A 26,862-nucleotide genomic window follows, 5' to 3' on the forward strand; every position below is an offset into this window, starting at 1 on the left:
TTATATTCCTTTTTAAATCTATCTATTGATTCATAGAATTTTGTAAGAGCTCATACCATATGATCTCTTGGCTCTTAGCTCTTCTCGCCTCGTCACAAGTGCCATATGAGCTTTTAACTCTGGTTTTTTTTAAATAGTAATGCTAGAAAATCCTGCACCCTTTTCATTTAATTTCTCTTCCCCCATGAAATATTCTTCCAAGGAAACATCCTCCCATATAGCCCCTCCCCTCAACCTCACACCCAAATCAAAAAAATTCCCCTGAAAACTTTGACACACTTCCTGGGTTGCCCCCTCCTCGGTACCTCGCAATTTACGCTAAAGTGTTGTGAATTTTTAAAAAGCTTGTTATCCTAATTAAAAGGTCCTTGTGTCTCTTTATTTCAAATTCATTATCTATGATCATTATTCCGTATATGAAAGGGGCTGTCTCCCCTTCAAAGTCCCGCTCTTTAAGCTAAGGTTTGGCTCTTTGTCAAAAGCCTACTTCTTAAAACAACAAAAACATTTTAGAGTAAAGAGCGACGTGTTTACGAGTGGACAACCCCTTTCATATAAGAAATAATTTATGTTTGTTTTAAGTTTTAACGTCACTCACTACTTGTAGTTAATTGTTTTTAATTGTTTTAAGAAGTAGAATTGTGGCAAAGTGTCAAACTTTAGGATAAAGAAAGAGGGATTGCGGAGGGGACAACCCATTTCATATACGGATTAATTTCTGTTCGTTTCAAGTTCTAATGTCACTCCTTTGAATTAATGTATGTTTGATTTTGGCTCTCCGTACATAAATTATTAAAATGAAATTTGTATATTAATTCTTTTTTTGATTAAATGGCTTTCTCTTATTTTTGATCTGATGATTTTGAGAAATAAGGGGTGGGGAAGGAGGCCTTGTTGCCCTCCAATTTTTTGGTTACTTAAAAAGGCAACTAGAACTTTTAATGTTTAACGAACGTTTTTATTTCTAATAAATATACATAACTTAAGAATTAACTTGCGTAATAAAATTTTATATTCTTATATTTTTGAATATATATGAGGGGGTTTGTCCCCTCGTTAATGCCTCGCTCTTCACACTAAATCTTAAGTTTTGTCCCAATTCTTTAAGAATTACCCCTGAATCAGAAAGGTCATAGAATAAATAGTTGAAATTACTAAAATAACTTTAGCATAAAGAGCAAAGTATTTATCTCCTCCCAAATACCTCGTTCTTTATTCTAAAGTATTTTTAGAACCCCACATATGCGTAATAATCTCTGTTCGTTTTAAGTTTTAATGCTTCTCCTTACTTTCAATTGAAAAAACTTTTTCATGTTTATATTTTCATTTATTTTTTAATAGCAATGCTAGAAAATCCTGCGCCCTTTTCATTGAATTTCTCTTCCTCTATGAAATATTCCTCCGAGGACAGATCCTCCCACATAGCACCCTCCCCTCAACCCCACCCCCAAACCAAAAAAATCCCCCTGAAAACGTCAGCACACTTCCCAATAACCATTACTGTATGTAAACATTAGTCGAAGTTTGTAACTTGCAGCTCCTCCCCCAGGGACTGTAGGGGGGTAAGTCATTCCCAAAGACATAGTTATTATTGTTTTCGACTATGCGGAACAAAATGACTATCTCAAAATTTTGATCCGTTGACTTTGGAAAAAAAATGAGCGTGGGAGGGGGCCTAGGTGCCCTCTGATTTCTTTGTCACTTAATAAGGGCACTAGAACTTTCCATTTCCGTTAGAATGAGCCCTCTTGCAACACTCTAGGACCACTTGGTCGATACGATGACCCCTGGAAAAAAAACAAAAACAAACAAACAAACAAACAAATAAACACGCACCCGTTTTTTGTCTTATGGCAAAAAATACGAAATCCCACATTTTTGTAGATTAGACCTCGAAATGTTTTTATAGGGTTCTCTGATACGCTGAATGCGACGGTGTGATTTTCGTTAAGATTCCATGACTTTTAGGGGTGTTTCCCCCTATTTTCCAAAATAAGGCAAATTTTCTCAGGCTCGTAACTTTTGATGACAAAGACTAAATTTGATGAAACTTATATATTTAAAATCAGCATAAAAATACGATTCTTTTGATATATCTTTTAGCATCGAAATTCCGTTTTTTAGAGTCTTGTTTACTATTGAGCCGGGTCGCTTTTAGGGGGTGTTTTCCCCTATTTTCTAAAATGAGGCAAATTTTCTCAGGCTCGTAACTTTTGATAGGTTAGACTCAGAAGAAAGTTTAAAGTTTGACAAATAGAACATGACAAAAGTTGATTTGTTTTCATAATTTGGCAGAAGTGAGTCCCATTTTTACGCTATATTGGATTCCTTATTTTCGTTTTAGTAGATTTCTTTAAACTTCATTTATTTGTTCTCTTTCATTACTAGCTAGAAATCTTAAATTATTTTGGTTTCTTTTCAGCCCTTTGTTTCTTATAGCCTGAGTTGTTTTAGGTTTTTTTTTTCACCTTCGCTTTAACTCTATATATTATTCTACATTGTCCCCACCGGTTTTAGTTTCCATAAGGAAGGCGTATTGGTACGCTTATTGGTTAAACTTTTCTCTTGTCTTTATTTACTTTTTTATTACATTTTGGAATTCTTTTGATAAGAATTGAAATTGTGGAGGTCACTCTGATTTCAGATGTGACTTTGGAAAGTCGGTTGAAGAAGCCTACCTGTTGCCTTGGTAGTGATAGACGGAATATCCTCTGACTTCGAATAATAATAATAATAATAATAATAAAATAAAAAAAACGAGAGAGAGAGAGATAAATGTGTTTGCCTTATCGTCATTTAAAATGCAATTATTGGATAAATCTTAGTCTCGGCGGAAATATTAAGACAAGTATTTTTCTAATGGTCCAGAACAATAAAAAGTCTGCGTGAAACGCTTACCTAATATAGATACAGTGAAAGAGAAAAAAAGATAAACTAAGCCCTTTCACCATCAACGGGGTATTGCACCCAAGGTCGTATGACGAGGGCTTGAATACCCACCCCCCCAAATGTTTATCCGACTCGTCAAAACATAACAAAAGGAATGTAGACGAAATTTTTGATACGTTTTTAAAAGTTTTCTTTGTAATCGCCTTCCTCCCAAAGAAAAAATCCTGGATTTATTCCTTATTGCACCTATACCTCCCAAATTCAGTAATATATCTATATATATTCCTCACTGATACTTTGTTGTCACTAAGATCTAAGCTAACACCCCTCAACAAAATAAACTGAAAACTTCCTTAACAGTAATCTACACTACAATTAAAAAGATGTACTTTGCACCATTCTGAAGTATATCAGAATAAAGCTTCGTCTCTGGGAAAAACTAAAACTCATGCTTCAGGAAACCCAAGGGCAAAAAGGTGCTAAACCCGACTCTTGGCTGCTCAAACTTCCTAGCTATGCAGGGTTACCATAGTGATATATCACAACTTATAGTGATTTTTGTAAATTGCCTAAAGAAAAAAATCACTAAATCAGCACGTCAATGACTTTTAGGGGGTGTTTTCCCCTATTTTCTAAAACAGGGCAAATTTTCTCAGGCTCGTAACTTTTGATGTGTAAGACTAAACTTGATGAAACTTATATATTTGAAATCAGCATTAAAATGCGATTCTTTCGATGTAACTATTGCTATCCAAATTTCGTTTTTTAGAGATTTGGTTACTATTGATCCGGGTCGCTCCTTACTACAGTTCGTTACCACGAACTGTTTGATTATTGGCATTAAACTTCTGGTTTCAGAGTTTCAGTTACTAATGAGCCGGGTCGCTCGTTACTACAGTTCGTTACCACGAACTGTTTGAAAAAAAAATAATTAAAGTACCATTATTAAAGTTTAAATTTAACAACTTTTTTATCATACAGAAAGCGTTGAAAGTAGTTTCAACTATATGCAGGATGTTTAAAAGTTAAAAAATGAAGTGTATCAAACAGTTCGTGGTAACGAACTGTAGTAAGGAGCGACCCGGCTCAATAGTAGCCAAAACTCTAAAAAATGGAATTTTGATATCAATAGCTACATCAAAAGAATTGCATTTTAATGCTGATTTTAAATATATGAGTTTCATCAAGTTTAGTCTTACCCACCAAAAATTACGAGCCTGAGAAAATTTGCATTATTTAAGAAAATAGGGGGAAACATCCCTTTAAAGTCGTAGAATCTTAACGAAAATGATACCATCAGATTCAGCGTATCAGAGAACCCTACTGTAGAAGTTTCAAGCTCCTATCTACAAAAATGTGGGATTTTGTATTTTTTTGCCAGAAGACAAATCAGGGGTGCGTGTTTATTTGTTTGTTTTTGTTTTTTTTTTCCCAGGGGTCATCGTATCAACCAAGTGGTCCTAGAATGTTGCAAGAGGGCTCATTCTAACAGAAATGAAAAGTTCTAGTGCCCTTTTCAATTATTAAAAAAAATTGGAGGGCATCTAGGCCCCCTCCCACGCTCATTTTTTTCCCAAAGTCAACGAATCAAAATTTTGAGATAGTGTTTTTGGAAATATTCATGTTTGCACCGAAAGCCAAAATTTAACAAAGTGATTTGATCATACAATCTCAAATTGGACATGTTAAAATGTCTGACATGTCTTTGACAATTTTATAATAAAAAAAAGAGTTATATAAAGATTGTGATGAAGGTCAAAAAACGAAAAAAGACCCTTTTTGTTTATCTGATGATCCTATTAATTTTTTATTTATTAATTTTTTATTCAGAATAAACCTTCTAGAAGCCAGAAGGAATCTATTGTAGATTCTAAGTGTTGTTTTTCAAAACAAGAAGAATGTAAAAAGGGAATTTTTCAAATTTTGCATCTGAATACCTCCTCCACCATATATTAAGAATATACCATATAATTAATCGTATTATACATATAATATATAATTAAATAACTTCATGCATATAATTAAATAAGTTAAAGCAAAAATATGTGTTTAATTAGTACTTTAAGCCTTAGATTAAGCCATATATTTACAGGTAACAATGAAGCTCGAATGTCAATTGATAATGACCCTTATCGGAACAATGTTGCAAGTACCCCAAAAACGTTGACCGAACTTAAAACGGAACGACGACACTCTCGTGGGCAGAGTATTGATGGAGAAATTACAACAATCCAAACGATTTATGGTCAAAAGGCTACAGAGACATAATATGTCTCTGTAGCCTTTTGACCTCCGAACGCAAATTTTAACAAGTTTACTGGAGAGCCATTAGAAATTGTGGGTGATAATAAAGGTAGAAGATGCTGTGTTATAATGTAGCCTTCTTATTACCTCATTTCTGTTTCGGATAATGACGAGACGAAGGTCTCAGAAGAAAAAAGCGCTTGGGAAGGATGAGAATTTTGACAAGAATTTATACGCTTTAAAACGGTCACGTCATGTACGCCTGTAGGGAGAATTCTACTATCTCTCTGATCAGCATTTCTTGCACGAATGCATTTAGGAGACACTTAAACTTCAGAAAAATTTTCTTTTGGAGGTCATAATTATTTGCGACCTGGAAATGGAAAACACATTTTAGTTAGACTTTGAAATTATTATTAGATTGGTACGTTTCGTCAAGGCGGAGTAAAAGAGTTTTTTCTGCGAATAATTCAAGTTTAAAAACAAATAAGATCTATTCTTTGTATCGATTCCTCAAGAATGCTAGTGCTGTTTTTTTCTTCTTTTTTCTCTTCTTCTTCTTCGGAATAAGAAAAGTTTCTGCGAAGCAGGGTCACTTTACTCTCTCTCAGAAATATGACTAATAATTTGGAATTTGGATCATTATGACAAAGTCCGTTTACATAGAGTAGGACTTTCCTAGCTTTAACATGTTTCTAGTTAGGAGCTTCCCAGAGTAGCTAGAAAAAATACCTCATTAAAATCCACCGCCAGTTTGTGCAATATTGTAAATAATATTGTTTCTTTTTTTAAAGTTAGTTTTTGAAGATTCATAGATTTCACTGAATGAATATGGCCCTCATTTTGATTCTGCGTTTTTCTTTTTCTTTTTCTTCCTTTTTGTTGTACGTAATTTAGTTCGTTTATCCTGTGAGGAACCTTTTATTTTCAAAGGGGATGCATGTGTAGATACGAATGGAAGTCATTGAAATATTTGGAAAGTATTATATTTTAATTTAATGGGGGAGGGTAGAGTAAGCAGTTAGAAAGAGAAAATATAATGTCTAGGTTTTGGCAAAGAATGGTTTTGCTAACAGTTGCTGAAACAGAAAGTTTTAATTAGCTCTAAATAAAAATTTGATATAATACTGTAAGTAAAATAAGAAAGATAGATGTTTTGCATCTTCGTTTAGTTTAGTTTCAGACCGAAATCAATATTTTCTGCGATTTGTTTTTAAGTTTCAAATGTGAAACTTTTTTTTTCTTTTTTTGCGGAGATGAATCTGTTATTTGAGCCATCAGCTGACAATCAATAGTGTTAATGTCCGTTAAATGGTAAAGCTTTTGTTTCGTGAAAGGGTTAAGAAAATATATTTTATTATATTTTGAAGTCTGAAACTTCGATGTAATACCCATAAGGGATATTTGTGCTGCTTTCGGAGAAGGGGGTCAATGGGGTACTTGCCAAGTATAAATAGATGTTACGGATATCGTGGTCAATATGTTGCTTTATATCTTACTATTTCCAATTCAGAAGATTACTTGAATTGCAAGGGACGAACTATAAATATTTGCTTTACTTTAAAATGGGAGGAGGAGTTAGTTTACGTTGAATTAAAATAATATATATGATTCTTTTGTCCATAAAATGCAGAGCTGTCAGTTTATCTGAGTTATATTCAGAGTTCAACGAATCAAAATTTTGAGATAGCTATTTTGTTCAGCATAGTCGAAAACCATAATAACTATGTCTTTGGGGATGACTTACTCCCCCACAATCCCTGGGGGAGGGGCTGCAAGTTACAAACTTTGACCAGTGTTTACATATAGTAATGGTTATTTGGGGGTGGGGCTGAGGGGAGGGGGCTATGTTGGAGGATCTTGCCTTGGAGGAATTTGTCATGGGGGAAGAAAAATTCAATGAAAAGGGCACAGGATTTTCTAGAATTACTATAAGAAAATAATGAAAGATAAACATGAAAAGTTTTTTTCAAATGAAAGGAAGGAGTAGCATTGAAACTTAAAACGAACAGAGATTATTACGCGTATGAGGGGTTCTAAAAATACTTTAGCATAAAGAGCGAGGTATGTAGGAGGAGATAAATACCTCGCTCTTTATGCTAAAGTATTTTTAGTAATTTCAACTATTTATTCTACGGCCTTTCTGATTCAGGGGTCATTCTTAAAGAATTGGGACAAAACTTACGGTTTAGTGTAAAGAGCGAGGTATTAACGAGGGTACAAACCCCCTCGTATACATAATAAAAACATAAGATTATGAAAGTTTGTTACGTAAGTTAATTCTTAAGTTACGTATATTTTTTAATAATAAAAACGTTCGTTAAAAATTAAAAGTTCGAATTCCCTTTTTAAGTAACCTAAAAATTGGAGGGCAACTAGACCTTCTTCTCCACCCCTTATTTCTCAAAATCGTCTGATTTAAACTAAGAGAAAGCCATTTAGCCAAAAAAAGAATTAATATACAAATTTCATTTTAATAATTTATGTGCGGAGAGCCAAAACAAAACATGCATCAAACAGTTCGTGGTAACGAACTGTAGTAAGGAGCGACCCGGCTCAATAGTAACCAAAACTCTAAAAAATGGAATTTTGATACCAATAGCTACATCAAAAGAATCGCATTTTAATGCTGGTTTTAAATATATAAGTTTCATCAAGTTTAGTCTTACCCATAAAAAGTTACGAACCTGATAATATTTGCGTTATTTTAGAAAATAGGGGGAAACGCTCCCTAAAAGTCATAGAAACTTAACAAAAATCACACCATCAGATTCAGCGTATCAGAGAACCCTACTGTAGAAGTTTCGAGCTCCTATCTACAAAAATGTGGAATTTTGCATTTTTTGCCAGAAGGCAGGGGTGATCGTATCAACCCAGTTGTCCTAGAATGTTGCAAGAGGGCTCATTCTAACGGAAATGAAAAGTTCTAGTGCCCTTTTTAAGTGACCAAAAAAATTGGAGGGCACCTAGGCCCCCTCCCACGCTAATTATTTTCCCAAAGTCAACGGATCAAAATTCTGAGATAGCCATTTTATTCAGCGTAGTCGAAAAACCTTATAACTATGTCTTTGGGGACGACTTACTCCCCCACAGTCCCCGTGGGAGGGGCAACAAGTTACAAACTTTGACCTGTGCTCACATATATTAATGGTTATTGGGAAGTATACAGGCGTTTTCAGGAGTATTTTTTTGGTTTGGGGGAGGGGTTGAGAAGAGGGCGATATGCTGGGGGAACTTTCCTTCGAGAATTTGTAATGGGAGAAGAAAATTTCCATGAAGGGAGAGCAGGATTTACTAGCATTATTTAAAAAAAAACAATTAAAAAATAAAAGTGAAAAAGCTTTTTTAGCTGGAAGTAAGGAACAGCAATAAAACTTAAAACAAACAGAAATTATTACCCATATGAGGGGCTCACCTCCTTCTAATACCTCGCTCTTTACGCTAAAGTATTTTCGGTAATTTCAACTACTTATTCTACGGCTTTTGTGATTCAGGGGGTCATTCTTAATGAATTGGGATAAAATTTAAGCTTTAGTGTAAAGAGCGAGGTACTGACGATGGGGCGAATCCCTTCACATATGTAATAAAAACATGAGAATATAAAAGTTCTTTACGTAAGCTAATTTATAAGTTACGTAAATCTTTTACCAATAAAAAGAGTTCTAGTTGCCTTTTTAATTAACCAAAAAATCGGGGGGCAACTAGGCTTCGTCCCCCGCTCTTTTTTTCTCAAAATCATTCGATCAAAATTATGAGAAAGCCATTGAGCCAAAAAAAAAAATATGCAAATTTCGTTTTGATTATTCCTCTGCGGAGAGCCAAAATCAAAACATGCATTGATTCAAAAACGTCCAGAAATTAAATAAAAAAAACAAGTTTTTTCAACTGAAAGTAAGGAGTGACATCAAAACTTAAAACGCACAGAAATTACTTCGTATATGAAAGAGGCTGCTTCCTCATCAACGCCCCGCTCTTTACGCTAAAGTTTTTTACTGTTTTAGAAAGAAGAATTGAGAGAAAGAGTCAAACTTTAGCGTAAAGAGCGGGGCGTTGATGAGGAAGCAGCCTCTTTCATATACGAAGTAATTTCTGTGCGTTTTAAGTTTTGATGTCACTCCTTACTTTCAGTTGAAAAAACTTGTTTTTTTTATTTAATTCATTCAGAAACTTTCAGAAATTAAATTTTAAAAAAACAATTTTTGTAGGTGAAAGTAAGGAGCGACATTAAAACTTGAAACGAACAGAAATTACTCCGTATATGAAATGGGCTGTCTCCTCCGCAATCCCTCGCTCTTTTCTTGCTCGGAGGGGACAACTCATTTCATATACGGAGTAATCTCTGTTCGTTTTAAGTTTTAATGTCGCTCCTTACTTTCAGCTAAAAAAATTGTCTTTTTTTTATGTAATAGAGTTAAAATCTTACCTTACGGCTGGAGATCTCACAACAAATAAAACTTCAGAGTTACGAGTTCCATTAAGATTTACGTAAACTCGGGGCTATAACTCGAAGTTGACTGTGAAGATATTTATGAACAAAATTAGCCCAAGATAGGAAATACTGTGGACGCAACCTAAGGAGAGATTTTTTTTTTACTTACTATTCATATTTAAAACTAGCTGACGGGCCTTTTCAAGAAGAAGAAGAAGTGATTTTAATATGGATGGGAAAGTACTAATCCAAACAATAGAACAGTAATTTATGTACGGCTGCATGGGAGAATTATGAAGAAGCTTTAAAATACATCCAGGAAAAATATACCTAACTCACGTATCATGCTTATGTTTCTTGACACTTTTAATCGGATAAGGCTAATATCGTTCTTAAATGAAAGATTTTATATAGAATGAGTCCTTGAAACCTAAAAAACCTATTTTGTGATTTAAAAATATACTTTAGAACTTGGAATAATATTCAAACCAGGAAATTGCACACCAATACCAGAAAAAAATGAAACTTTTGACTTAGAAATATTTAGAGCGAGACAATTTGCTTCAAACCACTCATAAGCTATGTCCATCAGTATTTGAAGCTTTATTACCAAATTATTACCCACTTGGCACAAGCATGTGCACTATCATCAGGAAATGCAAATAAATCAACATTTTGTTTGATATATATTGAATTAGGATGCTACAACTCATCTGGGTCACATATATTTGAACAAATGGACCTTGGAGCTTCTATTATAGCCGAATATAAGACATCGGCATATACAATATAAATAAAAGTACCAAGTATACACTCTTGTGGAATCTCAAAGTTTATATCATAGAACTAATATGGTTCTTAAATGAAAGATTTTCATATAAAAGAAGTCCTTGAAAACTAAAAAACCTATTTTGTTTTCCAGAAATATACTTTTAGAACTTGGACAGTTCTAACCCTTAATTAGACAGTGAAAAATAGAGAAAAAAGTTCTTGATATATCAACCACATACATCAGTGATAATCATCAGCAGATAAACTTAAGTATAGACTTGCTATGTCTATCATTCCCATATATACAGCATAGGTATTTTTCAAATATCACGTATTTTTTTAAATATCATGTAAGTTGAATTTTTAATGAAGGTGGCGAAAACTTCTTTTTCTATAAGTAATCTCTAGGTATTTTTCAAATATCATGTAAGTTGAATTTTTAATGAAGGTGGCAAAAAACTTCTTCTTCTTCTAATTGCAAACAAAATGTTGCTGAACTTATAGTTATAGACCTGCTATATTGATCATCCCCATATATACAGCATAGGTATTTCTATGACCAACAAATAAAAGTTCAAATGGGGATAAGTCCTTTTATTAGACAGTGGACTTTTATTTATTTGTCATAAAAAGACAGTGTGGTCTTCAAAAAAAAAACTTACGTCCTATGTATGTTTTTTACATTTACATGTTTATTGGCACATTGCCTTCCCCTTCATGATTTTTATGAAAATGCATTAATAATATGCAAAATTTTATAATAAGAGAGTTCTAGTTCCAAAAATTACAGAGAGGTAAATAGGCTATCACCAAGTCCTTTCACCTCTTTGACTCCTTCATCAGAAAATCTAGCCACTGGACGCACTATTATCCTCCAGCCAGTAAACAATGAGTGCAGACTACTTTATACATTAATACATTATAATGGATTGTGGGAAGTGTGGGTACTCGTGAGTGAAAAATAAAAGAAACTTTTAAAATTCTTCTAATTGCAAACAAAATGTTGCTGAACTTATAGCTATAGACCTGCTATATTGATCATCCCCATATATACAGCATAGGTATTTCTATGACCAACAAATAAAAGTTCAAATGGGGATAAGTCCTTTTATTAGACAGTGGACTTTTATTTATTTGTCATAAAAAGACAGTGTGGTCTTCAAAAAAAAAACTTACGTCCTATGTATGTTTTTTACATTTACATGTTTATTGGCACATTGCCTTCCCGTTCATGATTTTTATGAAAATGCATTAATAATATGCAAAATTTTATAATAAGAGAGTTCTAGTTCCAAAAATTACAGAGAGGTAAATAGGCTATCACCAAGTCCTTTCACCTCTTTGACTCCTTCATCAGAAAATCTAGCCACTGGACGCACTATTATCCTCCAGCCAGTAAACAATGAGTGCACACTACTTTATACATTAATACATTATAATGGATTGTGGGAAGTGTGGGTACTCGTGAGTGAAAAATAAAAGAAACTTTTAAAATTGAAAAATAATACGAAAAAGTTTGAATATATTTTTGTATAATATTATGTTATATATATATATATATATATATATATATATATATATATATATATATGTATATATATATATATATATATATATATATATATATATATATATATATATATATATATATATATATATATATATATTATATATATATATATATATATATATATATATATATATATATATATATATATATATATATATATATATATATATATATATATATATATATATATATATACATATATATATATATATATATATACATACATTTATATACATATATATATATATATATAAATATAATATAATATATATATATATATATATATATATATATATATATATATATATATATATATATATATATATATATATATTTCTAATAAAATTCTAATAAAATTTGGCGTTAGTTCCTACTATTCGTGACAGAAAAAAATTATGTATTAAAAATATTTCTACCGATTACACACTAGGATAGAAAAAAGAAACTTTCCTCCTAGTAACAAAGTCACTCCTTTTCTTAGGCGCTGAGCTTTTATATTGGGAATATGCATCAGCTGGAAGCCGAAAGCTGAGAAATGTTATCCAACATCTAACAACTGACATAGGAAGTGATTTTTTTCTTTTATCAGTGCCAGAATTCCTCCGATGCCACAGGCCAACAGTAAACTATTTGAAACACACATTAGTTGGTATTTTGGAAAACACATATGGAACGCAACTTTTTTATGACCAATTTTGGATTTCTATTATAGAGGTCACCGAGGTTTATATAAGATATTTCCTGGACCAGGAAAGTACAGACGCCGAGCTTAGGGTAAGACATCTAGACCTCGTACTTTTATTAAATATTGGGTTTCATGGGTAAGGCTTTCTGATACAAATTTGAAAGTTGCTTCATTTGCCGGATTTACATCTCTGGATGAGAAAAAAAAGTCGATCTGAGTGAATAGTCTTTGCGATTCTGTAATAGACCAGAGCTAGAACATTTATTTAACCGACCAGAAACATTTTACTTAATGCAATTAAATTTTGCTATTTATTTACTAGAGAAAACTATATTGTTGACATTCTCATAACGCAAGTAATTAAAGGAGTCTCTTTTTTACCTTTTTGGAATTCTCTAGGGAAATTTTATTCTAAAATTTCATTATAGACGCCAAAATTCAAATAGTTGCTTGGTTGTTTTACCTGACTAAACTTACTTTGCTTCGCTTGTTTTTGTTTTATTAAGTTAAACAAAAAATGTTTATCTATTTACAATAATGATAGAATAGTACAACAACTAAAGTATAAAAGTACAGTCCTTTAGGCCTTTCACGTCACAACAATAACACCAACACTTCTGCTACAACATGTAAACCCAACTTTGTCATGACAGGAAGACGATAAACAAGAATTAGCTTTCTAGGTTATCAGTTTTCTTGTTTAATCTTAACTAGTTATGGGTGAAGAATAGATGAACAAACAGAAATTACTATAAGAGAAAGTATCAGAATCTTTAGAAACTCAAAAGAAGTAACTAAAATTAAACTGTCCCTTCTGCATTACGGAGAGGGCAGGCTCAAACTACTTTAACTGCGCTCAAACGGTAAGTATTTCAAATATGAAACTAATTTAAGTACTAGTCTTCCCACTTTTAGTAATTTGTATTCTTTTGTAAGGACTTACTTTTAAGCTGATATTATGCTTATAATTCTGAAGAAAAAAGCCTAATTTTACACTAGCTCTATGGGATGAATTTTTTGGGATGAATTCCCTTAGATTTTATTTGGCATGGTTTAGTTGCTATTCATATATCGTCGTAAAAAAGTAAGTAATGTGAAAAAAAAACATTGGTCTGATCAAATATCTAAGATTTTTTTTCGAAACCGTATGGATTACAAAACTCAGTCATCAATTGAATTACAGTTACATAACAAAAACTCAATCTAGCCTTACCTTTGTATACACTATAGATGGCTTTAAGACAAGCAGAACGTTCAAAATATTGTTGTAACGGCAAATTCAATTTAATGGGCCAAATTACGCTTTAAGATGAGCCAATTTTGATTTCTGTATGTACAATTAAATAAAGAACAAGTTTTTTTTTTAACCAAAAGCACGGAGCGACATTAAAGCTTAAAACAAGTAGAAATTATTCTGTATGAAAAATGGGCTGTCCCCTCCTCACTGCCTTGTTCTTTAGGCTAAAGTTTGACTCTTCGTCACAATTCTTTGGCATAAAGAGCGAGGTGCTGAGGAGGAGAAACCCGGATTCAAAACGTAAGGATATCTGTTTGTTTGAAGTTTTAATGTCGCTCCTTACTTTCAGCTTAAAAACATTGTTTTTCTCATTTAATCTATGAGCGTTTTTCAATTAATTCAGGTTCAACTTTGCCTCAATGTGCATTTAAAATAAGAATAATTGAATATTAATTTTGGCTGATGTATTCCAGATATAAAGGGTTGCCCCTTCCTCAATACCGACCGGAAATGCACAACACTTCGCATTTTTCGGAAATGCATCTGGTAGAAAATTTGATATGGCCATTTGTTGTCATAGAAACTTTAAGAAGAGCTCATTCGATTGAAAATTGAAAGAGCTAGTACTATTTTAATAGCCAAAAGGTATTGGAGGGGAACTAATCCCTCTTACAATTTAAGTGAGTAAAGCATTGTAAGTGTATCCAGGCTGTTAAAGAGAATATATTTCGGGAACGATATTAAGTTTTGTTTTTCAGGTAAACTTAAGATGGTATAATATTTATATAAAAGACACCCTTTACGTCAGGATTAAAAATCATAGAAAAAGTTTCTCCAACATACAAATTGCAACCCATATTATGAATTCTTATAGGAAAAAAAACTGAAAATATATACAATGGTTTTTTTTCCATGAAGAAGCCTATGTCAATGTAAAAAATGAAATAAATACATAATAAAAAAATAAAAACTTTTTCGACGAAACAAGTTTTCCATAGAAAATAAAAGAGCTCCATTAATCCAAGAAGGAACAAAAATAAATTTAAACAATGGTCCAAGCATAAAACTACCTCAAATCACTATCAAAATGAAAAGAAATCGCCATAAATAGACGAGTCATACTCAAAACGATCAAAAATTAACATGAGTAGGGCTACTAACCCCCATACCTTCTCAAAACTGGATCACAATCTTCACTTATTGAAAAAAAAAGATTCCGACGTGTCAGATTAATGGACGTTCACTGATATTTCTTTGATAAGGTTCTAACAATTTCTTATTTAAGGAAGTAAGAAAAGTGATAACTTTTTAAACTTTTTTTTTAAGGAGCGAATGGAGGAAGTGTTCAACAAGAAGCCTGAATTTTGCAAGAACCTGAATCACTCTCAGGTAAAGCTCTCCTTTTAAGTCACATACATGTCGCGAAGTTGATTTGTGTCTCTCTCCCCTGGACATCCTGTAAACAGCTATCCAGTATGTGTCTGTGATGGGATTAAATGAGGGACTTTTTAGTTGAGCACCGTCGTCTGAGATGTCTTATAGAAAATCCTATGCCTTATAGTAGAATAAAAATCCAAATAGTAAATATTGATATTACGTTTTTGATTAGAATTGGATACCCATTTTCTTGTAGTTATCTTTAAAGCTGTTGCAATTCTTTCCCCTTCCAGCTTCCTTTTTCTTTTGAGTTTTTCCAAATGAATTCACTTTATTTAACAGGTGACTAAATATTTTGGCTTGGATTTATTTATTTTTCTAACATTTTATTTGGAATGTTTTCTTGGTTTTATCACGTTTGATAGTTAAATTGGTTCCAAAGAATTATCATTTTGAATTATCATCGCTATCATTTTCAATTTTGACACATTTTGGTTCTCGCTGTTCCTTATCTTCTAATCCTATTTTTCTTTCATTTTCATTTCTTTCATTTTGTATTTTCTTTACTTCAAACAATTTCCGCTGGATTCGGGATTGTCTGAGAGGGTGAGGGCATGAATCCTAGCATACCCAATTATTTAGTTTGGGACGAGGGTTAGTGGCGTGAATCTCTAAGCTCAGCCAGAGTCGACCCAGCTGTAAATGGGTACCTGGGGAACTCTAGGGAAGGTAAAGAGGAAGGGTGTGTGAAAGCACAGGATGGTTGGCCCCAGACCCCCATTGCACTTCCTGGCTGAAGGGCCAACAAATGGAGATCAGCACCGCCAGTAGGGACTGTAAAGTCTAATGCCGTACTCTTTATTATTTATCCTTTGAACAATTTACAAATGCCCTTTGCTTTAGCTGCCCTTATTCATCTAGTCTTAAATGATGGTCTGGATTGTAGATTTGTTAAATGTTCGGGTGGTGGAACAAAACTTCTTTTTCTTCCAACAAGTTATCATTTTTAATGCTTGGAAGTTCTCTTTTTTTGTCTTGTCTCATTTGATGGTCCATTCTGTTCATTTTCACCCATTGTGAATTCAATGCCGAAGTCTTTTGCTTTATCCTCCCTAATTATTAGACCTTTCAACTATACTGAACAAAATGGCTACCTCAAAATTTTGATTGAGTGACTTTGAGGGAAAAGTGGGAGTGGGAGGGGGACTAGTTGCCCTCCAATTTTTTTGGTCGTTAAAAAGGGCACTAGAACTTTAATTCTGTTCAAATGAAACCTTTCCCGATATTCTCAAATAAAGAACACACATCCGGGCTTACACCTTATAATGGGTGACACTAAACTTAACGAATCTTGCATATTTGGAATCATCATAACAAGCCAATTCTTTTGATATGTCTACAGATGTCTTCGAAAATTTCTTTTTTAGGGTTTCAGTTACTATTGTGCCTCGTCACTCCTTACACACAGTTGGTTACCACGTACTGTTTGACAGTAGAAAGATAGATTTTGTTTAACATATACTCTAGCATATAAATCTAGTCCTAGTCCACATAAGTCTATGCAAATGCGTCATCTATGTAAATAATAGTACTTGCCTTGGAAATTCTTGGCTGTAGAAATATTTTCGTGAATCCTGCTTGGTCGCTCAAGGCAAACTTGTAAAAACAATATACTAAACTTACTCTTCTGGGGCTTTCTTCATTTAGTCATATTCATAGTTGAATAATTGGTAAATTGCTAATCGAAAATTCCCTGTGTACCCGTCGTCATTTATATATCCCCCTGTGCCCCCCCCTCCGGCCTCTCTGTTGTAGTTGTGTCCCTGTGTCCCGGTCGTCATTTGTGTCCCGGTGTCCCTGTCTGTAATTTCGTCAGTCGACAAACATGACGTGAGTCGACAAACAACTTCATGACGGCATAATACTCAATCCTTATAACGACGTCAGTCGACAAACATGCATGACGTCAGTCAACACACAACACACAAACAACTTATTTTATATTTATAGATTGAGGCGACCGTATTTGCTTGTACCATTATTTCTTGATAACAGAAGTTTTAGGGGAAATACTTAATGCTTCCTTCCAATGAACATTGTGCCTTTGTTACTTATTTTCATGTTGTAGTAAAGCTTTCCAGCTAACTTTTTGTTTAATAAGGGAAAATGCTACGTACAACATTCCATGATCAAAAACAGGTGGACAAAAGTCAACGCATGACATACCCCGTCATCAAGAGCCAAATTATAGCAACAGGATAAGTATTTTTGCCCCTGGCTCTATTACTTTCCTTCTTCAATTTCCTCTTTATTGCTGTTTTTTAGCTTTTTGCGATATTATTTATGCACTTTATTTTACAGACAACTTCGACGACTTCTTCTGAAACTGTGACTTCTTCAGGTACGTTCATTGTTTCTCAAAGTATGTTATTTTTCTATCTATAGTGTGTTCCTAAGTCACCTCATTTCATGCTTAAACAAAGATTCTCCCATGTTAAACATCTATAAACGATGCTGTATCCTCTCCCCTAACCATAAAAGTTCTAAAACCTTTTGTATTATTCGTATTTATTTGAAAACTATATGTATTTTGGACTGTTCGTTTTAATTTTTTGAAAAATCAACAGAAAATAAAAATGAATCACCACAAATTCACAGGAAAAAAATAAATCAAAATAAATATAATATTTATTGTCTGGTAATAATCCCTGATAATAAGCTTCATGATAAAAATATGATAATGAGAATGATAATAATTTCTGGAAATATCAGCAATTTAAGATTTTATTTTTAAATCTTTCTTTCAATGTTATAAATATAACTTTATAGTTTTATATAGTTTTTATGTATACCTTCGAATTTCCTTTGGAAGACAGAGACGGAGGAAGGAGTTGCATTAGGAGTAGTGGTAGCAGTAGTAGTAGTAATAGTAGGAGTAATATTAGTTGGAGTAGTAGTAGTGGTAGCAGTAGGAGAAGTAGTAGTAATAGGAGTAGAAGACAGAGGAATGAGCTTTTGACAGAACGGAAAACCTCAAACCACCTCAAAACACCAGAAGAACTCCAACCTTTTGCACTCAGCATATCCTTGTCAGTCCATTTGTCAAGGCATATCTTTTAATTTAGTTTAACATCCTCCTCGACATTTTTTTGAGGTTTTGCCTTCCTATGATTATCCATTTAGAACAAACCCAGGGTAAACATTTCCATTACTTTAAGAGCAAACCCTGTATGTAAACAATGGAAAAATTGCATAATTTATAACTCTTTCCCCGAAGGCTGAGGAAGGGGTGGGGCATTCCCAGGGACATAGTTATTAGACCTTTGCGATATTTGTTTCGCTGTTTCAAGACTTTTCTCACTGTTGGGGAGGAATTATATGAATGGAAAAATTGCGGGAGGTTGAGGCTACCCTCTAATCACTTCTAAGCATTCCCCTAACATACCCTGAAAGCTTATTAATTTTAGCTGTCCCTGACATATTGCTGATACGCCCTTTTGACAATCAAATGATCATAGGATCTCTTAATTCGTTTAATATTACTCTCAACCATTCCTGAAAGCAGATAGAAGTGAAGGAATTCTTTGTCTCTAGTTTTAGTCTTTGTCGTAAAAAGGCTGCACTTGCAAGCAATTGTAGTCTCTGGTAGTTTAAGTCAAAGTCACAAGTAGCCACAACAGCAATCGCAAGTAGACACGGTTCCAATTGCAGTCAAAGTAGCAGTAGTAGTGGCCCAGAAAGTGTCAAGTGTTTGACCTTTGCCGTTCCTAAGATATTGCAGATACGTCTTTGAGACATTTCAAATATGTCTTTTATTCCCATGTGCACCTAGGGTCGTTTGATTTAGTTAACATTTCAATCGAGATTCTCCAAAAGTCAACTCAGTCCTATTTTGGCCCTTTTGAACACACAGACGGTCAACCTTTTCCCCTCCTCTTTCTCAAAGATAGCAATAGAGAGCAATGGAGAACTTGCATGGCTTATAACTCATGCTCCAGGTGCTATGGGGTCAATATAATTTTTGGAGACATAGTAATTTGAGCTTAACTTTGTTATGAGCAAGACCGCTATTTATGAAATAGATTGAATAGTTTTTGATAATGAAAGTTATATTCATGATTGAAAATGGGAAAAAAGGGGAATAGTAGGAGTTGACCTTCATGGAAGTGCAGGACCAGAATAGGTCCATGTAGGGTCCAAGACAAAGCAAAACATCTCAGAATTTTACTATGCCTACAGTTGCTAGTAGAATGGTAAATTCCAATTTGACAGTACGGTTATTTTAAGGGGAAAGTCTCTAAATTCATTGCAATGTTAATTTTTCTATGCTTTGAAAAGAGATCTTGCTCTCTAACCCGAAATGTCATTAAATCAGTTTTAGCATAAAAGATCCTTGAAAAAGGATCTAAAAGATTTTACAATTAGTTCCCAGGAAATGAACAAAAAAAACACCAGTTAAACCTTGTAGCTTTATTTTGAAAGAGGTTTGGAGGGTAAAAAATGAAAAATACAAAATCTGAAACCGCTTAAGGCTAAAAAATACTTCTAAAATCAATTGGCTGGATTGAAAACTCTAGATTTTAAAATTTTTTCCTCAGCGCTTATCTTTGTGTTTTTAAAAATTAAGTATTTTAAGGTTTATTACACACTCTTTACGCTAATGTTTGACTCTTTCTCTTAACTCTACTTTAAAAAAAAATAAAAACTTGAGCGTAAAGAGGGAGGCGTTGAGGAGGAAAAACTCCTTTCAAATACGGAGTAAGCTCTATTCGTTTTAAGTTTTAACGTCACTCCTTAATTTCAGTTAAAAAAACTTGTTGTTTTATTTAATTTCTGAACGTTTTTGAATTTTAATATATGTTTTAATTTTGGCTCTCTGCAAATACATAATTAAAACAAATTTTGCATATTATTTTTTTTTGGCTAAATAGCTTTCTCATAGTCTTATGTTTGATTACTTAATAAGCCAAATAGAAATTTATATTTTTATGGCATTTGGTGAACACATGGTTAATTATTAACAAAGTTGTTATCAAACAGTTCGTGGTAACGAACTGTAGTAAGGAGCGACCCGGCTCAATAGTAACCAAAACTCTAAAAAATTGAATTTTGATATCAATAGCTACATCAAAAGAATCGCATTTTAATATTGATTTTAAATGTATAAGTTTCATCAAGTTTAGTCTTACCCATCAAAAGTTACGAGCCTGAGAAAATTTGGTTTATTTAATAAAATAGGGGGAAACACCCCCTAAAAGTCGTAGAACCTTAACGAAAATGACACCATCAGATTCAGCGTATCAGAGAACCCTACTGTAGAAGTTTCAAGCTCTTATCTACAAAAATGTGGAATTTTGTATTTTTAAAAAATGTGGAATTTTGTATTTTTAGCCAGAAGACAAATCACGGGTGCGTGTTTATTTGTTTGTTTGTTTGTTTTTTTTCCCCAGGGATCATCGTATCGACCAAGTGGTCCTAGAATGTCACTAGAGGGCTGATTCTAACGGAAATGAAAAGTTCTAGTGGCCTTTTTAAGTGACCAAAAAAATTGGAGGGCCTCTAGGCCCCCTCCCACGCTCAATTGTTTCCCAAAGTCAACAAATCAAAATTTTGAGATAGCCATTCTGTTCAACATAGTCGGAAAACTAATAACTATGTCTTTGGGGATGACTTACTCCCCCACAGTCCCTGGGGGAGGGGCTGCAAGTTACAAACTTTGACCAGTGTTTACATATAGTAATGGTTATTGGGAAGTGTACAGACGGTTTCAGGGGGGTTTTATTTTGTTTGGGGGTGGGGCTGAGGGGAGGGGGCTATGTTGGAGGATCATTCCTTGGAGGAATCTATCATGGGGGAAGACAAATTCAATGAAAAGGGCGCAGGATTTTCTAGCATTACTATAAGAAAACAATGAAAAATAAACATGAAAACGTTTTTTCAAATGAAAGGAAGGAGTAGCATTGAAACTTAAAACGAACAGAGATTATTACGCATATGAGGGTTCTAAAAATACTTTAGCATAAAGAGCGAGGTATTTAAGAGGAGATAAATACCTCGCTCTTTATGCTAAAGTATTTTTAGTAATTTCAAATATTTATTATACGGCCTTTCTGATTCAGGGGTCATTCTTAAAGAATTGGGACAAAACTTACGATTTAGTGTAAGGAGCGAGGTATTAACGAGGGTACAAACCCCCTCGTATACATAATAAAAATAAAAGATTATGAAAGTTTGTTACATAAGTTAATTCTTAAGTTACGTATATTTTTTACTAATAAAACGTTCACTTTATTACACTTTAGTACAGTTTATTTTAAAGGGTTGGCGACACTGGGCTGAAACTTTACATCATTCTTTTGCATTTTTTTATGGCTTCTAAATTAGAACTAAATACAAAACATTTTTTTCGAAACAGTGACATCAATAAAGGGTGTCATTAAACAAAAAGAAACCATCATTATATTAGGGGACTGCTCCTTGCTTTTGCATTTTGTATGGTTTCTGTACAGAGCCATTCTAAGGGGAGCAACCGGTTAAGCTATCCCAGGTGCTGGAGCAGGGGGGGGGGCACTGCGACTGGGGAATTCTTCACTTTGGATTCTCATTTTGATTTGGCTTTTTTGCTTATATTTGAGTAGGGAGGGGACGCTGTAATTAAGTTTTCTTTGGGCACCACCAGCCTTAGGAGTGGCTCTGCTTCTGTATTAAAACTAAATACGAAAAAAGCACGTGTTTTCAAATCGGTGGCATCAGTAAAGGGTTATATTAAACCAAAAAGAAACCATTGGGTATGTAAGGGGGATGCCTCTCTTTTGCGTTTCGTATGGCTTCTGTACAGAGCTGTTCTTAGGGCGGGGGGCTACCACATCACCTTACCCAGGAACTGCAGCTGGGGCACATTGCAACTGAGGGATTGCCAATTTTGACCAAATTTTTTCATTTTATTTAGCTTTTGGCCTATATTTGAGTCAGGAGGGTGGGCATGTAATTAATTTTTCCTTGGGCACCACCAACCCTAGGAATGGCCCTGATTCTGTATTAGAATTAAATAAGAAAAAAAGCCATTTGGTATGTCCCTGGTGCCTTAACTCATTGCGCTATAGTTTTCAGGTACTGTACTGAAAACATTAATGAGAGCAACAATTAATTTGGTTCATTAGTAATCTTACGTATTTATTTACCATTTATGGTGCTTATTATGTTATTCCAACCACCCTCAAGAGGTTTTATCTAAACAAAGCCTGTTTTTCTGTGCGCAGTCTCAGATGATCAGCTTAACCCGAGTAAGATAAACTACTATGTAGGCATATTTTAACTAAATATTTAATATATAGAGTTTGTTTGGTATTTAATCCAATGCGTTCTGGATGGCCTGCTTTCCATAATTCTCTGTTGTAGTTTCTATAATTTTGTTACTTAAGTATTATATCTCATCATGTTTAGGTATATTTCATTATGATTAACCTAACTTATCTTCTTGGGTATGGTCAAGATACAATGTAAGTACCCCATTTGCTATTTTAAACCATTTTACTGAAAAAAATAGTATTAGAAGTAAAGGAACGTCAATATTCTTTTCCATTTTTGAGACTGCAGGGCTTTTTTTTTGGGGGGGGGGGGAAACAATAAAACAAAATCAGGCACCACATAATAACAAACAAAATTTATTTGATAGTTTGAATATTAAGTATCCAGAAATTCAAGAAAATTCGGGATTTTTGGGGGGTGGGGGGGGGGCTCTGATACCCTCCTCCTCCGTTGTATTTTGAGGTGTTTTGTAGAAAAGATTTATTCCTTTTCAATTGTCCTTAAGCTCAGGGACATTTTTAAGACTGCAGGGATGTTTTTTAAAATCACATTACGAATGCAGGGCTGTCTTAAAACAAAATGAGGCACCAACTAATTCGATTCATTTACATTTTTATTTGTTGTTTATGTTGCTGGATCCCTCTTATATTTAATTTCTTAGAATTTGCCAAGGAAAAATACCCCCAAAATGTAGAGTAGGCTCGGTGAAAATTACACCATGAAATTCAGCACTTCAGACAATTCATGATAACGAACTCTAAGGAGCGACTAAGAAGCGAAAATTATTTTTTCACTTTTTAAAGTTTGATATATTTTCTTTAAATGACAGAATTTATAATTTTATTAGAAAACGTCTATTTTCCTCTCTCTAGTCTCGCCATATCTATTTATTATACGATCAAATCTACCTCAATATTTCGGAGTGCTGTCAGTCTAGAGTCCTTTTAGTTTAGAACTCTTCGCCAATATTTCCTCTTCTATTCATCCTAAAATATTCAAATAAAGACCAAAATCTTCAAAAAGATATGAACTTCAATAAAGATGCATGTAGGTATGCACTTCAAACTAAGCAAATGAGTCAAAATACATTAAAAATAAATACATATGTATTTATTATTTTGTAGTTGATAGGTATAAATTGGCGATTTAAATTCTTAGGGTTTCAAGCTTTGGTAGATTTTTAATTAAAAGTAGTTTAATCTTGAAATTTTCATATAATCAATTGAATTTTTAAAATCTAGATATGTCAGCTGGGCACAAAAATAAAAGTATGTAATTCGGATCAAATTTAGCATTAAGTAAAATAATTGTCCTGTAAAATTCTTATTAATTACATTATCATCATCTTTTTTCAGAAGTACTTACTACTTCTGCTACACCAATAACAACAACAGCTAGCTCTACATCTACTGTAGCTGAAAGTTCTTCCACAACATCCCCTACAACAACAACTCCCACAACAAGAACAACCCCTACTAGCCCATCTACGATAACTACCGCTCCTACCAAAACATCTGTGACAACCACGCCGGCAAAGCCTTTGCAAGTAAGTTTATTTGCTTTTTGTATAATCGTTGTAATATTAGATTATCTAAACGTTGATCTTCACTGAAGGATTGTTGTTGTAGCTGTATCTGCAAGCTAGTAAATCGTCGCTAGTGTAGTAGCTTCTAATTAAGAAAATTAAGATCTATACTATTGTTATATTTGCCCAATGTTTTTCTGTTTCTTTTATATTTTCATTTAAAAAAAAATCCTTACGCCCCTCCCTATATTTTTGTGAATTGGTGCAACTGACGTGAATATGAGGCTGCTGTGAATAAATATTCAAAAATGTATGATATTTGTCCAAAATGAGGCTCTTGTCCTTATGACGTCTTAAAAATTGAATCAGGCGACCCTAGGCCCTACTAAAAGGCCATGGTTTATTATTATAGAAATAGCCAGAAGGCAATGAAAGATGCAAACTACTACCCCAATCCATGTGTCGTTCGTAACGTTTGAGGTGAAGTGAAATATTAATCTCAACATCAAAAGCATAATACAAAAGCCACGATAATAACAGCGGCCAAGTAGGGCTGTCAAACAGTTCGTGATAACGGACTGTAAGTAAGGAGCAATCCGGCTCAGTAATAACTGAAACTCTGAAAAACGGAATTTTGATACCAATATACACATAAAAAGAATTGAATTTTTTATGCCTAAACTATGACTAAGGGTCATAGAATCTTAATGAAAATCACACCTTCAGCTTCAGCTTATCTAAGAACTCCACCGTAGAAGGTTCAAGCTCTTAGATAAAAAAAACCTTCCGCTGTGGTTTTTTCTACCTGCTTATACAATTACCCTACACATCATAACGTAACATCTATAAGGAAAACTGTCTGTCGCTTATAGTTTGGCTTGTAATTGTTCTTAGGGTTGATAATATTCTTGCAATTGTGCAAACTTAGAAATCACCATTGTTTAAAGATGAGAGAAACTTATATACAGAACGATTATATATACTGATGCTTAGATTAATTTTATAGATTAATTTATCTTAAACGTTTTATTAATTTTTTACCATGGGACTGACCATCGCTTGGGTCCTGGTACCGGTGAAGGTAGGCATTTATATATAACAATAAAGGAAAAGGATAATGAAAACACATAAAACACTTCGCCCGGTCACTGATATTAGTCTGCGTGTCTTCGGTATACAAAGTGTTATGACATCATTTGAAATTCCTATCAAAAATCATTATGTGCTGAATTTTTGAGCTGCTTAATTATCTTAATATTGAGGCGACCGTCTTTGCTTGCATAATTATTTCTTGATAGCAGAAGTTTTAGGGGAAATATTTAATGCTTCTTCCAATCAACATTGTGCCTTTGCTACTTATTTTCATGTTGTAGTAGAGCTTTCCAGCTAACTTTTCGTTTAATATGGAAAAATGCTACGTACAAGATTCCATGATTAAAATGATTAAAGACAGGTGTACAGAAGTCAACGCATGACATACCCCCTCATCAAGAGCAAATTATAGCAATAAGATAAGTATTTTGTGCCCCTGGCTCTATTACTTTCCTTCTCCAATTTCCTCTTTATTGGTGTTTTTTAGCTTTTTATGATTGCCTTTTATTTTACAGACAACCCCTTCTCAAACTGGGACTTCTTCAGGTACGTTCACATTTTCTCAAAGTATGTTATTTTTATATCTACAGTGTGTTCCTAAGTCACCTTATTTCATGCTTAAACAAAGATTCTCTCATGTTAAAAATCTATAAACGATGCTTCATCCTCTCCCCTAACCATAAAAGTTCTAAAACCTTTTTTATTATTTGTATCTTATTGAAAAATATATGTATTTTGGACTGTACGTTTAAAATTTTCAAACAATCAACAGAAAATAAAAATGAATCACCGCAAATTCACAGGAAAAAATGAATATAATATTTATTATCTGATAATAATCCCTGATAATAATGATAATTGAAAAACAAGTACATTAAAAGTATCTTAAGTAATAAGTATTTCGTAATCTTACTTAAGTATCAAGTAATAAGTACAACCTAGAGTTTTTACTTAAGTACAAGTAGAAGTAATGGAAAATTTTACTTAAGTAGTACTTCAAGTAAGTGACAGCACTGCTGCTGGCTATATATGGCTATTTGATTAAAACAACTTATCAATATTATTCCTGAGTGGTTCCATTTTTCAGTGATTAACCTATTAGCCTTAAAAAACTCTCAGAATTGGTACTGCTGACGGGGACAGACATTACTCACGTGGCAACCTCGTATAGGTATTTCCGAGTTCTCATATTACGAGACTTACATAAATTAGTTTTCTTGGAAATGTAGACTAATACAAATCTGTAGAAAACTCCGGTTTCAACACAACCCCCCAGGGCCCTGGGAGGGGGGAGATGTTGTAAATTATGTCCTGGGGGTGTATATGGGTTTTATGAGAGGGATACTCGTGTAAACTTCAGAGGGGGCTCACTTGGTTGGAAATTAGAAGTTCCAGTTCACTTTTTAAGATTCAAAACAGATCAGAGGGCAACTAGTCCCCACCACACCCCCTTTTCCCAAGACCGATCCGATAATAATTTTGAGATAGCCACTTTATTAAAAATAGTTCAAAGGTCAGAGAATATATATATATGATTTTATGGAAGGGATTCTCGTATAAACTTGGGAGAAGGCTCATTTGATTAGAAATTGAAAGTTCTAGTTCACTTTTTAAAAGTGAAAAGATATCCTAGGAAAACTAAGCCCCCCTATCCGATTTTCCCCCAAATCCATTCGACACAAATTATTGAGATAGCCATTTTTAAACTAGATCAAATATCAGGTAACAAAAATCC

At 33.6% G+C, this 26,862-nt stretch overlaps 1 protein-coding gene across 2 annotated transcripts in view; it reads left to right on the plus strand.

The window, feature by feature from the left end:
* The window catches only part of LOC136028231 (uncharacterized), a 129,470-nt gene that overhangs the window by 73,917 nt on the left and 28,691 nt on the right, over positions 1–26,862 (plus strand). Inside the window, exons 1-4 of one of the 2 annotated variants that reach the window (XM_065705957.1) lie at positions 14,103–15,214; positions 17,564–17,603; positions 23,866–24,056; positions 25,643–25,673. In XM_065705957.1, coding sequence (XP_065562029.1) covers positions 15,158–15,214; positions 17,564–17,603; positions 23,866–24,056; positions 25,643–25,673 — 319 coding nt within the window. In that variant the 5' untranslated portion in view covers positions 14,103–15,157. Of the gene's footprint in view, positions 1–14,102; positions 15,215–17,563; positions 17,604–23,865; positions 24,057–25,642; positions 25,674–26,862 lie in introns of those variants that run through there. The other variant, XM_065705956.1, reaches the window with a different exon arrangement.

This window comes from Artemia franciscana, chromosome 6, assembly GCF_032884065.1.
Source record: "Artemia franciscana chromosome 6, ASM3288406v1, whole genome shotgun sequence".
Taxonomy (NCBI): domain Eukaryota; kingdom Metazoa; phylum Arthropoda; class Branchiopoda; order Anostraca; family Artemiidae; genus Artemia; species Artemia franciscana.